At 55.2% G+C, this 15,975-nt stretch overlaps 1 protein-coding gene across 2 annotated transcripts in view; it reads right to left on the bottom strand.

The window, feature by feature from the left end:
• Positions 1–839: 839 nt before the first annotated feature.
• Positions 840–15,975, bottom strand: part of PCDH1 (protocadherin 1) — a 56,605-nt gene continuing 41,469 nt past the window's right edge. Inside the window, exons 5-6 of one of the 2 annotated variants that reach the window (XM_080399458.1) lie at positions 6,955–6,997; positions 4,906–5,040 (exon numbers count right to left, since the gene is read on the bottom strand). In XM_080399458.1, coding sequence (XP_080255584.1) covers positions 6,972–6,997 — 26 coding nt within the window. In that variant the 3' untranslated portion in view covers positions 4,906–5,040; positions 6,955–6,971. Of the gene's footprint in view, positions 5,041–6,954; positions 6,998–15,975 lie in introns of both variants that reach the window. The other variant, XM_080399457.1, reaches the window with a different exon arrangement.

Here is a 15,975-nt window from a genome sequence, read left to right as displayed (position 1 = left end):
ATTTTTCCTTCCCAGGGGCACTTGCCAGTGGCTTCCAAGCAGGGGCTGAGTCTTGCCTTTGCCCAGTGCTAAGATGACTGCAAACCCAGTGCCTGCAGCTCAGCAAAGGGAGAGGCGCAGTGCTGTGTGTCAGCCCAGCACAGTCAAGACACATAGCACCCGTATGTAAGCCAACTAATGAGGGAAGCATCTCTGCTCTGAGCTAAGGAACTACCCTGCACAGCTATTGATCTTGCCTAGCGCAGTCCTGCGCAAAGGCAAGCAGGAAAACACAGCCACAGCTGAGCAAGCTCCCTGCATCTGTAGTAGGAAGCAGCCATAAATATGCCCTGGTTTGAAGTGGCCCAGCTGTTTTTGAAGGGTCTAAACCACCTAAAAACCCCAACAACAACTATGCTTGGCAAAAGAGATGGTGAAATGGTGGGAAATGTCATCAGGTCTCAAAGGAGCAGCGATGGAGGTGGGGGTAAGCCTGGAGCTCGCTGGTGGGATTTTCCCCATTTCCCACTTTAGCTGGTGGCAGGCCCAAGTGCAGGCAGCCTTGAAGCTGAAGATGTCTTTTCACTGAACCATTTTAGTTTTAAATAAAGGAGACTGGTCTGTGGCAAACTGCTTTGTGGTGTTATCTGACTTGTACCTGCTGAAACATCCTTAAGCTGGAAAGCAGGAGTGGGGAGGACAAAAGCCAGGGCTCCTTGCACCTGGAGGAGGGCGACAGGGGCAGGTATCTCCCCACAGCCAAGACTCTTCACTGCCTCCATGTGCTTTCTTCCCTGAGGACGCTTCAGGCTGTCCCTAAGGATGTGACATGTGGGAAGAATCTGTCAGGCACAGGCACCCCGGTTTTCACACTTTTATTGTAAAGCTTTAGGAAGGGCTAATTACAATGGAGTTGGTCATCTGACAGCTCAGCAAACAAACAGAACAGGAGAGAACAGAAAGGGGATCACGACGGTGTCATGCTCACTGCTCTGAACAGAAAGAATTACAAGGGAATCAATTGTGCTCACAGCACCCGAGGAAAACCAAGCCCAAGGCCCAAAGCCTTCCCCGCACAGGGAAATGCATCACACATTGAGAGCAATACAATCTTAGCAAGAGGCGTTGCCTTAGACATAGGTCACCATCTGAAAAATAGTTGGGTACTTTACTCTGCCATAGGATTTCTCCTTTAGAAAAGCTACACCTGCATGTACATAAAACTGTACAAAAAACAAGGCATCACAAGCAAGGAAATGAAATCTCGTATAAATAGAACCAACACTGAAGAGCTACAAAGGGGTCGCTTAGATCCTTCCCACGCAGCCCGCCTGCTCCCTGGCTCCCACCTTTGGTTTTACCCCTGGCTTGTCCTAGTGCAGTGTGAGATACAGTGAACCCCTCCGCAGAGGCGATGAACCCCCCTCCTTTTCCCTGTGCTTGTCTAGACTGGAGCCTGGGGGGAGCTTCCCCCCACACCCCCTACACGCACAGAGGCTTTATCCTTCTGGCTTATAATTGTGCAAATGAGCTTCTTTCCAACAGCACCTCTTCTTCACCCTCCCCCAGGACTGATCCCCAGTGACACTGTCAACTTCACCCCAGGACAAATCCCCAGCATCCCCTCTCCCAGGACCGACGTCCAGCTCCTTCTCCTCCCAAGGGACCCATCCCCACTGCACCCCACATAGCCTCCCACCCCTTGGCACCCCACCAAAGAACCACTCCCACTGCCCCCTTTATTCTTCCCCACAGACCCACCCTTACCCCCCGCACACTCCCCCTAGACACCCATCCCCTCTCCGTCCCCCAGATACCCATGCCCTCTCCCCACTGTGCTCCCCTCCAAAGACCCACCATCCCTCTGTGCCCCACCCAAAACTGATCCCCCTACCCTCCCTCCCCATGGCAGACATGCCCAGCACCTATGCCTCCCAACCCCCAGAGACCCCCTCTGCACTCACCCCGCACTGCCTTGCACCATAGTCACACTGAGAACATCACCAGCTGCTCCAGGAGACAAGACAGCAACTCCAGCCACAGGGCTTTGAGCTTCAGGGTCCCTCTGGTGACCCTGAGCAGAAGGTAGGGAGCCCACCCGCAGGCAGGAGGCTGGGGTAAGCTGGTCTTGGACAAGCACCCCTCAGACGTGGCTACGTCACTCTCCTGGGGGGTCCCCATGCGGGGCACTGGACACTGCCACTGCCTGAGCCCAGGGGAGGCATGAGCAGTCGAGTTGGCAGTGGAGTCAAAGATCCTGGCCAGCACGGCCAAATTGCACATTCTGCCCAGTTTGGCCCTGAAACTACAGAGCTACAATAAAAACAAGTTCAGGAGCATGACTTGCTCAGGCAGCCAGACCAGAGGAACGTGGGCCCCGCCGGGCGGCCACTGTGGGCGAGGGTAGAGCAGGGATGCCCAGACAGGCAGGCAGGCGGACATCCACCGGGAGCATCACGCCTGCCTCGAGGGACTCCCAGCTGGTCGGCAGGGATCAGCAGCAGGAGACCAGGAGGAGGGTCCTGCCTCCTCCGGATGGCACCCCAAGGTGCCGGGGCTGCGGACGATGCAGTGTGGTGCGGTGCCACCCAGGGAAGGCAAGGAACGGGGCTGGGGCATGAGGGAGCAAGTGTGAGCAGGCGGCTTCTGCCGCCCTTCCCTTGTTACCTGGGCTCGGCTTGCACTGCATCCCCTCAGGTCAGCGGGGCCGCACCAGGGAGCCGGCCACCTCTTGCCACTGCTGCTGAAGCAAAGGGAGAGGAGCTGCTCAGAGAGAGGGATGCTGGAGGGCGGGAGGAGGCTGGGCGGGGGGCCTGGTGCGCTGCACCCCAACAGGCACTACAGCTATGGCAGGGCAGTCTCTGACCCGCAGCGGCTGGGGTGCCCTGTCCCTGTGGTGTCCCCTGTCCCTGTGGTGTCCCCGTGCTGATTAAGCCCGGCAGAGCCATCCACGAGCCCTGCAGTGATGGACCATGTGAACCAAAGATGAGCCACGGAGGGGAACCATCCTGCAGCTACTACTGGCCCCGCTCCCTAAGGAAGATCCCAGAGATGAAGACAATTGATGCGCGCACAAGAACGGGAAGAACAGTGGTGCAGCACAGCCCCTCCCCGTGTCCTGGCAGGGGAGGACAGGGAAGGGCTACCCAGGAATGAGGCGTGAGTGCCCCAGACCCCTCCTGCCAGGGGTGCACATGGACCCCCCAAAACAGGACTGTGCCCCAGCTGTCGAGGGAGCAGGGATGCTCAGGAAAGCGCCCAGGAATCCCCCTCTGGGGAGCCCCTTGAGGGGTGAGGGAGTCCTCTCCCCACCGCATGCACAGCGTAGCCCCACTTGGGTACCCTGCAAGGAAGCCAAGGATGCCAGGGCAGTGGGGACCTGCTGGGGAGACCGGTTGACCTTTGACAATGGAAGAGAAAGCTGGATCCCGTGAGAGTGGCCCTGTGGCCTAAGGGCAGCGGGAGTCCAGCAGGCAGGGGCTCGGTGGCCCCCGGTGTGACCCTGAGACAAAGCTCCTCCTCACAAAGGCAATGGTGGCTTAGAGGCGGATGGGACGGAGGTCGAAGGCATGGCACAGCCGGCCTCATGGGCATCCCCTGCCCCGGAGGAGGCACAAGGAGATGGGCTGAGACACCACAGCCGATGACGACCTCCCTGCCAGCAGAGTTGGACTGAGGGCTTCTCCGGACCCAGCCGGTCCCTTCACTGGGGGCTTCCCCGGACCATGCCAGTCCCTTGACTGGGGGCTTTCCCATCCCTCCTCCACCTGCCGGGCACAGGGCCACCACCAGGGAACCCCCTCCCCCCAAAGCAGACCCCACCTATGGCACCAGGCAGTCCCTAGGGACCCTGCAGCTTGTGGGCACAGTGACAACGTTCAGAAAGAGATCCAGGCTGAAAAATAGCAAAGTCCCTACAGTCCGGCTAGGATGCTGCCTCTCTCCTCCAGCTCCCCAGCTGCTGTTTCAGGGACTGGTCACATCTCTATTTACAATATAGAACACGAGTGTGGGCCGGACGCTGCGCTCCTGCGGGCTCTTCCACGCAGCAAACCATTCAAAGCTGGAACTTGCTCCCTGTGGTTTGTTTCTGTTTTCTTTTTTTTTTTGTTTTGTTTGCGTTTCCTTTTTTTTTTTTTCTTTTTTTTTTTTGTGTGTTTTTTGTTTTTGTTTAAACGTCTTTTGTTTCAAGGACAATAAAAAGTTTCGATCAGGCAGGACTTGAATGTCATTCCTAAGATTCGTATTTACAGGAGTCTACAGCAAAGAGACAGGCAGCTCGCTCCCCGTGCGTGGAGACACCCCTTGTCCTATGCCCCAGGAACTCCACCAGCTCTGCGTGGACCTTTGGTACGTAAGCCCTTCTCCCCAGCCATGCCCTCCACACCAGGAGCCTGCCCAGCCCTCCCCAGTAACGCAGCAGTTCGGAGACACGCACCCGCAAGTGCTCAGAAATAGGGGTTCGGATGCTTTCATCCTTCCCACCCACCCCCGGCCCCAGGAAACAATGGGTTAAAAAGACGCTCCTCTCATCCCTGCCTTGCCCTGCTCTGCTGTCCACAGAGCCCACTGCCTGGAGAACTGGCCGCAGGAGTGATAAAGCATTGAAGTTTAAAATGTTCCTCTGGACACTGGCCTCAGAAGCGCATCTGCTCCCTGCCCCTCACACCCAGCCTCACAGGTAAATCTCCCTCTTGGTGGTCTGGGACGAGGGGGTGGTGGCTGGCTGGAAGTCCGAGGTCTGGGTGAGAGGAATTTCCTCCATGGGAGAGTCCTTGCAGGGCTCATGGCTACTATTGGAGAAGGCACTGTACGTGGGGAGCAGGCGGAGGTTGGCCATTTTGGTGCTGCGCTCTTCTGAGAGTCTGGGGCTGCCATTCCCGACTTGCTCTTGACTCCCTCTGTCTTGGTAAGGCACAAAAGTGGAGAGTTTGAGGGCGTTCTTGGGCCTGCGGCTAGGGGAGGACTGGCCGGGCATCCAGCAGGTATCGGAGTGGCCGAACTCTGTGCATTCCCGGGTACAGGTCCCAGTCATGGCTACATCGGGCAGAGGCCGGAGATCTGCAGGGAACCAAGCAAGAGCATCGTTACACACACACAGATACCACCAGCTGGATGGAGCACAAGGACGAGCAGCAAAGCCTGGACACCTCTGTCCTACCCACACCCTCCCACAGTGGGAGGGCACAGCCAGACCCACAGCCACCCAGGGAGCGAAGGCAGATCTGGGAGGGTTACGCAAGGCTTCTGGCAACTGATGCCTCCTGTCCCAGGTCCCCCTGGACAAGCATCCTCCCTGAGGCAGGAGCATGCAGGGAAATGGAAGTCAGAACACAGGGCAGAGCTTGCTGAGCCCACCCCCCCGGAGACAAGCATTGCACAGGAGGGGCTCCATAGCCTGGATTTGCACAGCAGAAAACAGGCTGTCGCCAGACGCATCAGCCCACAGCTATGGGCACCACCTGGACCCTGCTAGGCTTCATGAACTCCCTTTGTCCAATGCTTCTGGGCACCACTGACAGCTTCACCATGCAGAGATGGGGAAATGCCCTAAACACAGTCAGGTTCCTCACTGCCCTGAGGTACAACCATATTTCCGGAGCACCATCCTTGGGCAGTCCTGCCCTGCTCACCATCAGGCATGCCAGGCCACCTGCAAGCCTCCCCAAGCACCCCATCAGCAGGAACCCCAAAACCAGCCAGAAGTCCTCAGACGTCAGCTAGTCTCCCGCAGAGCCTGAAATCCCCAAGCGCAGCAAAACACACATGGGCAAAGCCACGTCTCGCCCCAGAGAGGCTGGACGTACCTGATGCTCACGAGTCCCTGCCCCAGGAGCGCCCAAGCCTCTCTGTGCACCAAACACCTGCCCCTGAGAGAACCAGGAATCTGAGGGCATCGATAGCTCCCTGCTCCTGGGGGAAACTGACCACCAGCTACACCAGTTCATGGTCTGGTGTCCTCACACACCAACCACCCTCTACCCTGGACACTACAAGGCCTTCTTGAACCTTGGCCATGTGTCCTTTACACAGGGAGTACCTGTCACAAGTCTTCAAGGGCCAAAATTTGGCATTTCCATGCAGAGGTGAGTGTCCCCCCAAAAGCCATCCCAGACACAAGCCACTCCTTGCCATCTACCCCAGCTTGGGGCACACCACAGCCCCTCCCCCCCCCCCCCCCCCCCCCGGGATGTATCACTGCCCACTACCACAAGCACCTGCTGGCAGATCAAGCCTGGTGCTGATGCTGAGATGAAAGGAGGGACTGCTCATGACCTTGAGACTGTTCTGACTTGCAGACATCCCTTCTGGTTCACAGAAGTCCCCTCCATCACCCAGAAGCTCATTCCACTGCACTGCTGACAAACTGCAGGCTAAAGGAGGGAGATACTGAGGACCTCTGGGCATCTAAGACTTACAGGGCTTTCACCAGCTCAGGGCTTGCCCCTTCCCACCAGATACACACTGGTGCACGTAATCCCTTCCTCCCAAAGGACAGACCCATTGGCAGTCCCTCAGCCCTGGGAAGAAGCAAAGCAGAGCCATTCACACCATGCTGGGGGCTCTGACCTCATCAGCACGACCCTCCTGCCACCACTTTGGGGCTCTCAGACACAGGCATCCCTGAGTCACCCTAGCACAGCTTTCACACACAGGTAAACCCAGGACGGGAGGAAGGTCTCTGCAGGAGAAGGCTCCATACAATGCCAGGAATGGCTAAAGAGACGGGCATGGAAGAAGGGGCAAAGTTAGCAGCAAACCAGTGTGTAAGCATATCTTGCCCTAAAACAGCCCCAGGGACTGTATCCCAAATTCTCAGCTCCTCCAGGTGCTGAGGCACCCTGGGTGTTCCCCGGGGTTCCTGCAGAGGCTCTGGCACCCACACTGCTCCCCATGCTGGGAGCTGCCTTCTGTGTCCCGTCCCCTGGCGCATATGTATGCTGTGATATCCTGGCAGAAGCCATAAGGACATACCTCAGCGCAGACCCCCTTCACAGCCTGCTCCGCTCAGGGGACTCTAATGAGGAGCAGAAAAAGGACGAGAGGGTCACATCATTGCACAGCCCCCAGCCTCCACACCCACCCTTAGGATCCTCCTGGACCCTTCAGCCTCTGCCAGCCCTCCCCATCGCATTGCACTGAGCCCCACAGCATCCCTCTGGTACCCGCTCCCTTCAGGAGTCCCTTGGCCTCTCCTAGCTCTGCTCCAGCCTCCTTCAGGCTGCTTGGCCACCACTGCTGATCTCTCACTAGTTTCTCCAGCCTTAACAAAGCCTCACTGGAGCCCACTGGTCCTCACAGGACTCACAAGGGAACTAGAGGCAAAGCCTGAAGCCACCTGGCTTGCGGCACCCTGAGCCCCTCTGTGCAGAGGGGCTGGGGCTGTGCATCACAAGACAATGCGCGCACACACACACACAGATACAGCCCGGCTGGATGCATCCTGACGTGCTCATGCACCACAAACGGGCACGCTCCAAGGAACCATGCGCAGGGGACAGCCATGCTCACGCTGCAGGGTGCAAAAGCAGGAGCCCAAGCATCACAGGGGACAAGATGCCCACATAGGCCAGTGTGAGAGCATAGCCTGCAGTGTGTGTCCATTCTCAGGGCTGGCCACAGACCAACTGTCCTATTTCCTGAGCACGTGGAAAGTCGCCTTGTTTCTTTCTCCTAGCCACAGATAGAAAGCAAGATACAAAACCAGAGGCAAGACAGTTCAGTTTCCATCTCTGCTCTGTGCAAGTCAAAGTAGAGACTGGAGCCTGTGTCCCAGATGATCCGCCAGGTCTTCCTCCGAGGACAACAGGATGCCTCGGTGGCCACCGGCTCAGTCAGTTTGAGATCGTGTTTCGCTTCATCTGTTCAAGAGCCTGTATCGCTGTCTGTCTCTCATCCACTTTCCTACTGGACAAACGGGACAGCTCATCATTGTTTCCACTTCCAGAAACGCCTTGGTGCTGTGCACTTCCAGGGTGGGGAGTGGATGAGTGCCATCACTTCTTGCTCTGGCAAAAGTGATGCTGAGTCTATGGAGAGTACTGGCAGGACTGAAATAAAAGCTACCTCTCCAGTAAACAAAGCTATGGTGATTTCCTTGTGCCAATGGCAGCTTAGAAATCGCAGGATCAAGCAGGAACTCTGTGTTCAGGGTCTTTTATTCTGTTTTCCCCATTGTCTGTTTCTGGCACTAAAGTCTTTTTCCAGTGTTGTCCCTTCACTTGCAGTGAGATGCTGGCATCGGAGCTCTGCTGCTAAAGAGCGTATTATGTGCCATGAGCACAACCCACTCCGCTTTAAGAGCCCAGGAACAGGGCAGGGTGTAATTTGTGAATAGCTGTGATTTAGAGCAAACACAACCCTATGGCCTAATTCTCAGCACATGCCGGTGGTTCAGAGACTTCGATGTGCCACCACAGACAAGCAGAAATCTTTCTTTGGGGGTAAACACTGGTGGAAATTTTCCCCACAAAGTGCTGATTCTGAATGCCCTGCAGTGTGGGGAGGAGGCAGACCCCAAGCCTCACCTCAGGGTCGCGGTGTCCACTTCACCTTACAAAGTACACTCAGGATTTTGGATCCCTCCTCCACCCCAGGAATGCAGTTTTGTGACTCTGAACCCCTGGAATCTGACAAAGTTCCCAGGTGATGAAGAGGATGGCCATGCCCTCTCCAGCACCTCATGCCTCCACAGCATCCTAGCTGTGCAAAGGAAAAGCGATGTCTGTGCAGCTGCCATGTTTTCCTGAGCTTTGCCCTCTCACTGTGTTCCTTTGGAGGACTGGCCCATCCTCTTATCAGCATTCCCATGCCAGAAGGCTGTACTTCTCAGCCAGGAGGGTTGCTGTGGCTGTTTGGGCATTCACAGTCCTCACAGTCTTCTAGCTCTCTCCTTCCTACAGCTTTGCATTTCTCTGGCATCCTCTTGTTAGCTGCCTCCAGGCTGCTCTGCCTCAGCACATTGCATGGGAATGAATCCGGGGTAGTAAAAGTCACATCCCTTTGAATATTTCAGATCAAAAGGGGGCACAGCTGGGGCTTTACACCGAGATGCATTCAGAGGTGCATCCTGGGCCCTTGTTCTGGCTGGAGGAAGGGAGCTCTTTCGAGCTGTGGCTCTGTTCTCATGCTGGTGTGGCTGTTCTTGTCTCCTGACATCCAGGGCACCTCTGCTCTTTGTGAAGGAGACTGTGCCAGGCCGTCTCCTCCGGGAAGAGGCACATATTGGTGCTGCTGCTAATTATTTCTCTCTATAGATCCCCATGCAGGGCAGAAACACATCCTGTTGCAGCCACTTACAAGGGCTCCTCTAATAGTATTATTGCTCTGAGTGGGGGATTTCAACAGTGTACTTGAGTACTGTTAGACAGGAGACAAAAGCAGGCAGCCTCATTCAGCAGACACTTCCATCTCCTGCAGGAGATGTGCAGAGGTTCGCTGCAAGCCAGGTAGCTTCAAGCAGAGGCTGAGAGCCAGCCTTAACCACTGGGGTTTTTTGCCACCATCTGCAACATCCACAGATTGGTTTGGTTCTCTCCTGTCTTCCATTTGCATCAGGTATCAACACTGTATGTGTGGTGTGTGGTGCTGGGTGAGCAGGGATGATGCAGCACAGGAGGCCAGATCTTGTGGGAGAGGGGATGTACTGGAGCAGCTCTGGGAGGAGAGACAGTGGGACTGTGGGGACGTGACACAGCAGAGCATGGCAGAGGATGCAGAGAAGCCTGGAAGGGAGGAAGGGGGAAGCACAGCATGCTAGGAGAGACTGGAGAGGTTCAGTGGTACAAAGAAATGGGGCATAAGATGGTGTGGGGAGAGCAGCTTGGAGGAAAAGCAGGATGCTTTCCTGAAGCGTTAGATCAGAATGACTCATCTTTACCCGGTGAAAAAGAGAACATTGGGCACTAATTTCAATCAGCTACCCCCATTCAGAGCCCAAAAGCACTGTACCTCTTCTAGCCTCAGTCAGGGGGTACAAGGGTGGAACATGCCCCACACTGCAAACTGAGGGCTGGGGTACAAGGTATTTCTTTTAAAATGTCAGGCAAGGATGCGGTGTTTCCAGTACAGGCAGCTTCATCACCTCTGTTGTCCTGGTGTGGGCACCTGGAAGCACCCCTTCCCCCACACCGAGCCCTCAGGCTCTGCAGACCACCTCTTGGACATCCCTTATGGTGGTGACCTCCCATGACATCATATCCCAGCAGCAGCGTCCTCTCTGCCTGCCCCTACAGCATCTCTGCAATGGAAACAGCCTTCTCAGTGCTGCTCTTTCCAACGGCTGCCTTCCTGGGGCACAACTCCTGAAAGTAGGCACCATTGCCCCACTCCACCACAGCTTACTAGTGCTGTTCTCCTGCACCACCACCCCCTCCAGGTACCACTCCCCGGAGTGCTCACACCTACAGGTACCATTGCCTACAGCACTGTTCTCTACAGGCACCATTCCCCTACCGCGGTACTGCTGACAGGTACCATTCTCCCATGCCACTGTTCTCTATAGGTACCAGTCCCCTACAGCGCAACTACCTACAGGTATCATTTCCCTACAGCGCTGTTCCCTACAGGTACTGGCCCCCATGGCGCGGTTACCAAAGGTACCACTCTCTCACAGTGTTGCTCTCTATAGGTGCCATTCCCCCGCAGTGCCGTTCCCGGGAAGCACCAGTCCCTCGCAGCGCTGCTACCTACAGGTACTGGTCTCCCATGGTGCCATGTCCTCCAGGTGCTGTGTTCTATGCTGCTGCTCCCTCCAGGTACTGCCTTCCCCCGCACCCCCCCCCCCCATTGTCTTCCCCCCAGGCACTGCTGCTCTAATGGTGCCATTTCCTCCAGGTACCATGTTTTACAGCACTGTTCCCTCCAGATACCACTCCCCTGCAGTGCTGCTTCCTCCAGGCACTGTTGTTTCATGGTCTGTTCCCTCTTCACTACCCCCTAACAGTACAGCTGTTTGGATAGCATGCCCCAGCATCCTGTTTTCTTCTACCAGCAGCCCCATGGCTATGCAATGCTATGCTGTACTATTCTTCTTTGCATCCTGTCACTACTTGCATGAGCGCCTTGCACTATCCAACCCCCCGATTTACTCCTCTCCGTGCCTTCCCTGCCCCACAGCAGCATGCCCGACACAGTAGCCTGGAGAAGTCCCCCTACACTGGCAGCAAGAAATGCTCAATGTCCATCCCCATGTGGCCAGCTCAGCATGAGGTTCCTTTGGTGGAGAGGAGCTCAGTGGCTCCTTCCCAACACATCATCCCCTTGCAAGGGCTTTTGGGAGAGGGCGGTTGTGCTGTAGGTAGCTGTGGAGCCATGATCTCCTTTGCAAAGCCCAGACACAAGGTCGCCCTTCAAGGTCCCCAGATGAGGTAGCTACGACCACCGCATTATCCCCAGCAGGGACCGCCCACCCTCTGGACACTGGGGACCAGAGTGGCAAGCTTGCCTTCTGCACCTCTTCAGTCCATCTTTCCAGCCCCTTTCTTGAGCAGAGCCCTCTACCTCCAGAGCAGCACAAGCACAACACCAATTTCACTTTCCAGGCCTTGGGGAAGGCTGCTGGACTGTTGCCCATTTCCACAGTGATGCTCCAGCGATCAATGAGTACAGAAATATCAGGAGCTGAAAGCACAAGCAGAGAGCTCCCTGCAGTCCACGTCAGTCCCTATTTTTCCTAGACTGAGCTAACATCATCCCTACAACACCCAGGCAGACGGTTTGCAGGACCATTCCTAGCACTACAACACCCAGACAGACGGCTTTGGGGACCAATTCTAGCACTACAACACCCAGACAGATGGCTTTCCAAACTTAACACTGTCACTACAGCACGCAGACAGATGGCTTCTGGTATCTGAGACCAACCCAACACTGCCCATAAAGGTGGTTACTGCAGTTCAACGCCACACCTACAGCTCTCAGGGCAATAACGAGCAACACCCGCTCTTACAATAAATACTGAGAAAGATCCTCAGACTGATGCCAGCACACAGATGGATTTCTCCTAGGCACCAAAGTCAAGAGCTATAACATGCACAGCCTTCTCCCCCAGACCCTACAGCACTGAGCATCTCTCCCTTCATGCTAAACAATAGTATCTAAACACCAGTGCAGACAGCTTGCTCCAAAGTTAATGGCCTGTCAGCCCCCAGATGCACACACGGATCAAACCATGGCCTCTGGAGTATATTACAACAGCACACACTAACTGCAGCACCAAAGCAAATGACTTCCCAGATCCTGCCAAGGGTATCACAGCAGAACCAGCACGTAATTAATGTGGACTGATGCACCCACCAGCCTCAGCCTCACCAGGACAGGTAGTGCTAAACCACTTTGTCGGCAGCGAGGGTCTGAGCCCAGGCTCCCAGAGGACATGTTCTTTCCTTGCTTGACATAGCTGGAGCTTGAGGGACCACTTCCCCGCTGCCGTTCCTCCTGCAAAGTGCAGGCGGCTGTGCGACGGTGGCAGGCTGGCTGGGACAGTGGCAGGCTGGCTGGGAAGCGGCAGGCATTCCACCACCACATCACCAGAGTGACAGAAGGCAATCCATACTCCATGCCAGCGGCAGGAGCACCCAGACGGATGGCTCTGAACACTGACCGTGATCCTGCAGGGACCAGGCAGAGGTCACAGGGTTTAGCAACAGACAACAGCACCCACGGGACTCCCAAAACCACCATCTGCCCCCCAGCTTCTCAGCAATATCTGCAATACCCAGTGAAACAAATTCAATCCCTCTATAACAGACTTTGTGCTTGTGGTGCCACTTACATGACCTCCTACCCTGGCACAGTTACATTAAATTACTGAATAATTATGTTAAGAACTATCCTAATAGGATTACAGGGTTCAAAGGTTATGAAATGCCAAAATTAGGATTGCCCATGCAGTCTTAATTTGCTTCATGAAAGTCTGCTTCGTGATGCAGACCAGAATGACGGTCTGCTGTAAAACCTTTTCCTTGGGGTCCCTTTGTGCCTCTGGGGAAGAGGACAGAACCCCCTGGGAGATACATCAGGCTTTTGGGGAAGATGAAGCTTTGCCAGTGAGACTCTGCCCCACAGGCTACAGAAATTGGGAAGGTACAATGAAAGGGTCAAGAGATCACTGAAAATTACTTCTCTAAAGCTTAGGGCTGGAGGACAGCAGGATTGCTTTACTATTGAGAAAAACTTAGCAATTTCCTTTCCTACCTCTTTTTGGAAGTGAAATACGTGGACACATTCCACTGCCACTTTTCAAAATATTTGGTAAGTGGCACGTCCAGTGTGAAAAACTGTGTGCTTGCGTTCAAGTTCACCAGAACTTCAAGCAACTGAAAACAAAGTCAGGTAATGAGCATTACTGGGCAATTCTCCTCATCCACGTTGTATAAAATACAGTAACAAGTCTAGCTCCAAAATGAAATCCCAGTTCCTATAATATCCAAACACCATCCTCTGGCCAACCAAGAACTTGAACAAATAACCACCAGAAAGTCACGCAATAACCAAACCAAACCATGCAATAACCAAATCACCTTCCCAGCCTCATTACTTGCTGCTGCAATATCAAGCCCCGGTGAGTAACAACTCGGCGGTACATTCAGTAGCACACAAGAAACAGTGGGCAGCAGAGCTACAGCCCTGCTACCTCCCCTGGCCAAGGAGGAGGGGCAGGGAGCACAGGGCTTTTCTGGCTTTGGAGTCCTCCTTTGCAAGGGCTAATGATGGTTATGTAAATAGGCAGAGGAACACCACCTGCTATCCCCGGGGCTGTCAGCTCATGCATGCCTTGTATGCGCATTCCTGCTACCCAAATACCTACACAATTGCTCCTTTCACATTCCCACCTTGCCTTTGCTGATGCCCTCCTCCCTGCCCCTCCCCCCACCCCGTGCACAGGACTCCTCCCAGGCCCTCCCAGTGGGGGTCCCAGCCTGGCTCTCCCTGGGGACACATGCAGAGCCTCCTGCCATGTTCCGGCTACCGGTGTGCAGCCAGTAGATGGGAGGGGGTGACCAGAAGGGGCCAAGCCACCAAGGACCAGCAGTGCCACCCATGGCAGTGACAGCTCCAGCTACCTCCCAAGCTGGATACAGGGTGCCCACAGCCGAGGTGCCCTTGCCCGGCCCTCAGGTGCAATGCACCCTGCAGCCTGGGTCTGCTGCGTCTGGGTGAGCAACAGCAGCAGAGCTAAGGTTGGGGCCCTTGTGGCACCAGGTCCTGAGGAGCTCCTGGTCTGTATTATTATGGGTTGCTGACATACAGTGGTCCTCTTACCCTATCTTCCTCCTCCCCTCACCAAGCATCACTGAGACAAATCATGGGTTCTGGAGGGGACTGGAGACCTGTCCCACGGACCCTGCACGAGGACTGTGCCCTGCACTCCTGCCACTGTTCCAGAGGCTGAGGACACTTGTCTACTTGCACTGAAAGCCTTGGGTCAGCAGTGGGGGCAAGTGCCCCAGGCCACCCCACAGCTGCCAGGCGATGTGTTAAAGAAGCAAGGCTTCTTACAGAAGGAACCAAAGCAGCTAATCCTTGAGCTTTACCTTGGCCTGAGCCTGTGGAAGGCAGGGCTCTAATCCTCTGACTCAGCCTCTCTGCCCAGGCCCAGGGAGTTGGGGGGAGCACACGGAGGGGTCCCCTCCAGCCCATGTCCCACACACACTTCTAGGCAAATTGCAGCCCCCACCCCCCCACCCCCCCCCCGGGGCTGGCCTCAGCACTCTCCATCTGCTGCAGCCCACCACTCCAGTCAGCCTTCCTGCAAGGGTTAATCTTCCTCTCTAGAGCTTCCCAAAGCTAATTAGAAAGAGCCCGGGCAAGTGTGGTGGCAGACACCGCTGCACTTATCTCCCCACTTCTGGGGCTCTGCCCTTATCATTTAATTAAAGCTGCAGCCGTGCTTCCCACCCTGGCAGCAACTAATCAGGGAGGGCACTGGAGCTTGAGGCAGCCTTTGCCAGTTTGCCAGGGAAGAAGCGGGAGAAGGGCAGGGAACATGCCCCAGGAAGGACAATAAAAGGGAGAAGAAGATAAAGAAAGAGCCCCTTTGTGCTGTCAGCCCGTGCATGGGAGGGCAGCGAGGGATGGAGCCCCAGCCCTAGTCTGCCAGCTGCAGTGCTGTGGGAGGGGGAGATGCAGGGTCCTCTCATCTCTGTATGGACATCTGCCATGTCAGCCTGGGAGCAAGCCAAGAAAGTGACCTTCACCACAGGCTGGCTGGGAGACACTACAGGCTAGCTCCATCTCCCAGGAGGAACAGAACCCTGGATCCCCCACCCCGCCCCAAAGCAGCTCTCCCAGCAAGGCACGCTCAAAGGCACCTTGACACCAGAGCCCCTGCATGCTACATGCCCCAGTGGCACAGAAAACCAGGCTCAGTCCTCCCACAGGCAAGGAACAACCTATGCCATGCAGTACCCAGCACACCAAAGAAAATTGGGGACCCCCAGAGTACTGGGGAAGGGGCATGTCCAGGAGGGATGACATCAAGCAACAGCAACTGCATCAAGCTCCTGCATCAGGTCTCTGCAGGAGGGCGAGGATGCATAAGCCCTAAGAAATGCTGCTGTTTGAAGGCCACACAACGGTGTGTGGGCACAGGTACACAGGGGTGCATGCTGTCATACGTTCAAAGAGAGACTCAGACATTTTGGGGCAAACAACCCCCAGCCAATGCTGACAGCTTCCGTGCCAAATTCCACACCTCTCTTCCAAAGCATAGTTAAGCTAATGGGTCTTGAAAAGAAACTCTTATAACCACTTTGTTTAGCAGGGCTGAGACAGCATGTCTTGTTCTCAAAAAACAGCTGGAGCACCTCTGCTAAAACTTAAGAAAAAAAGAAATCAACCTGAGGGAAACCCAGCATGGAAAATTTAAGCTTTTAGTGTTGGAAATCTGCTGAAGTGATAAGCAATCGAAAATAAGTCTGTATAATACAAAATGTCAAGCAACCTGAGGCTGCGCAGTCTATATAACAATCCCCATTGCAGGTTCCAAAAGCT

The sequence above is a fragment of the Falco punctatus genome (assembly GCF_963210335.1).
Source record: "Falco punctatus genome assembly, chromosome: 8".
Lineage (NCBI taxonomy): Eukaryota > Metazoa > Chordata > Aves > Falconiformes > Falconidae > Falco > Falco punctatus.
This window is presented reverse-complemented; position numbering and strand designations above follow the sequence as displayed.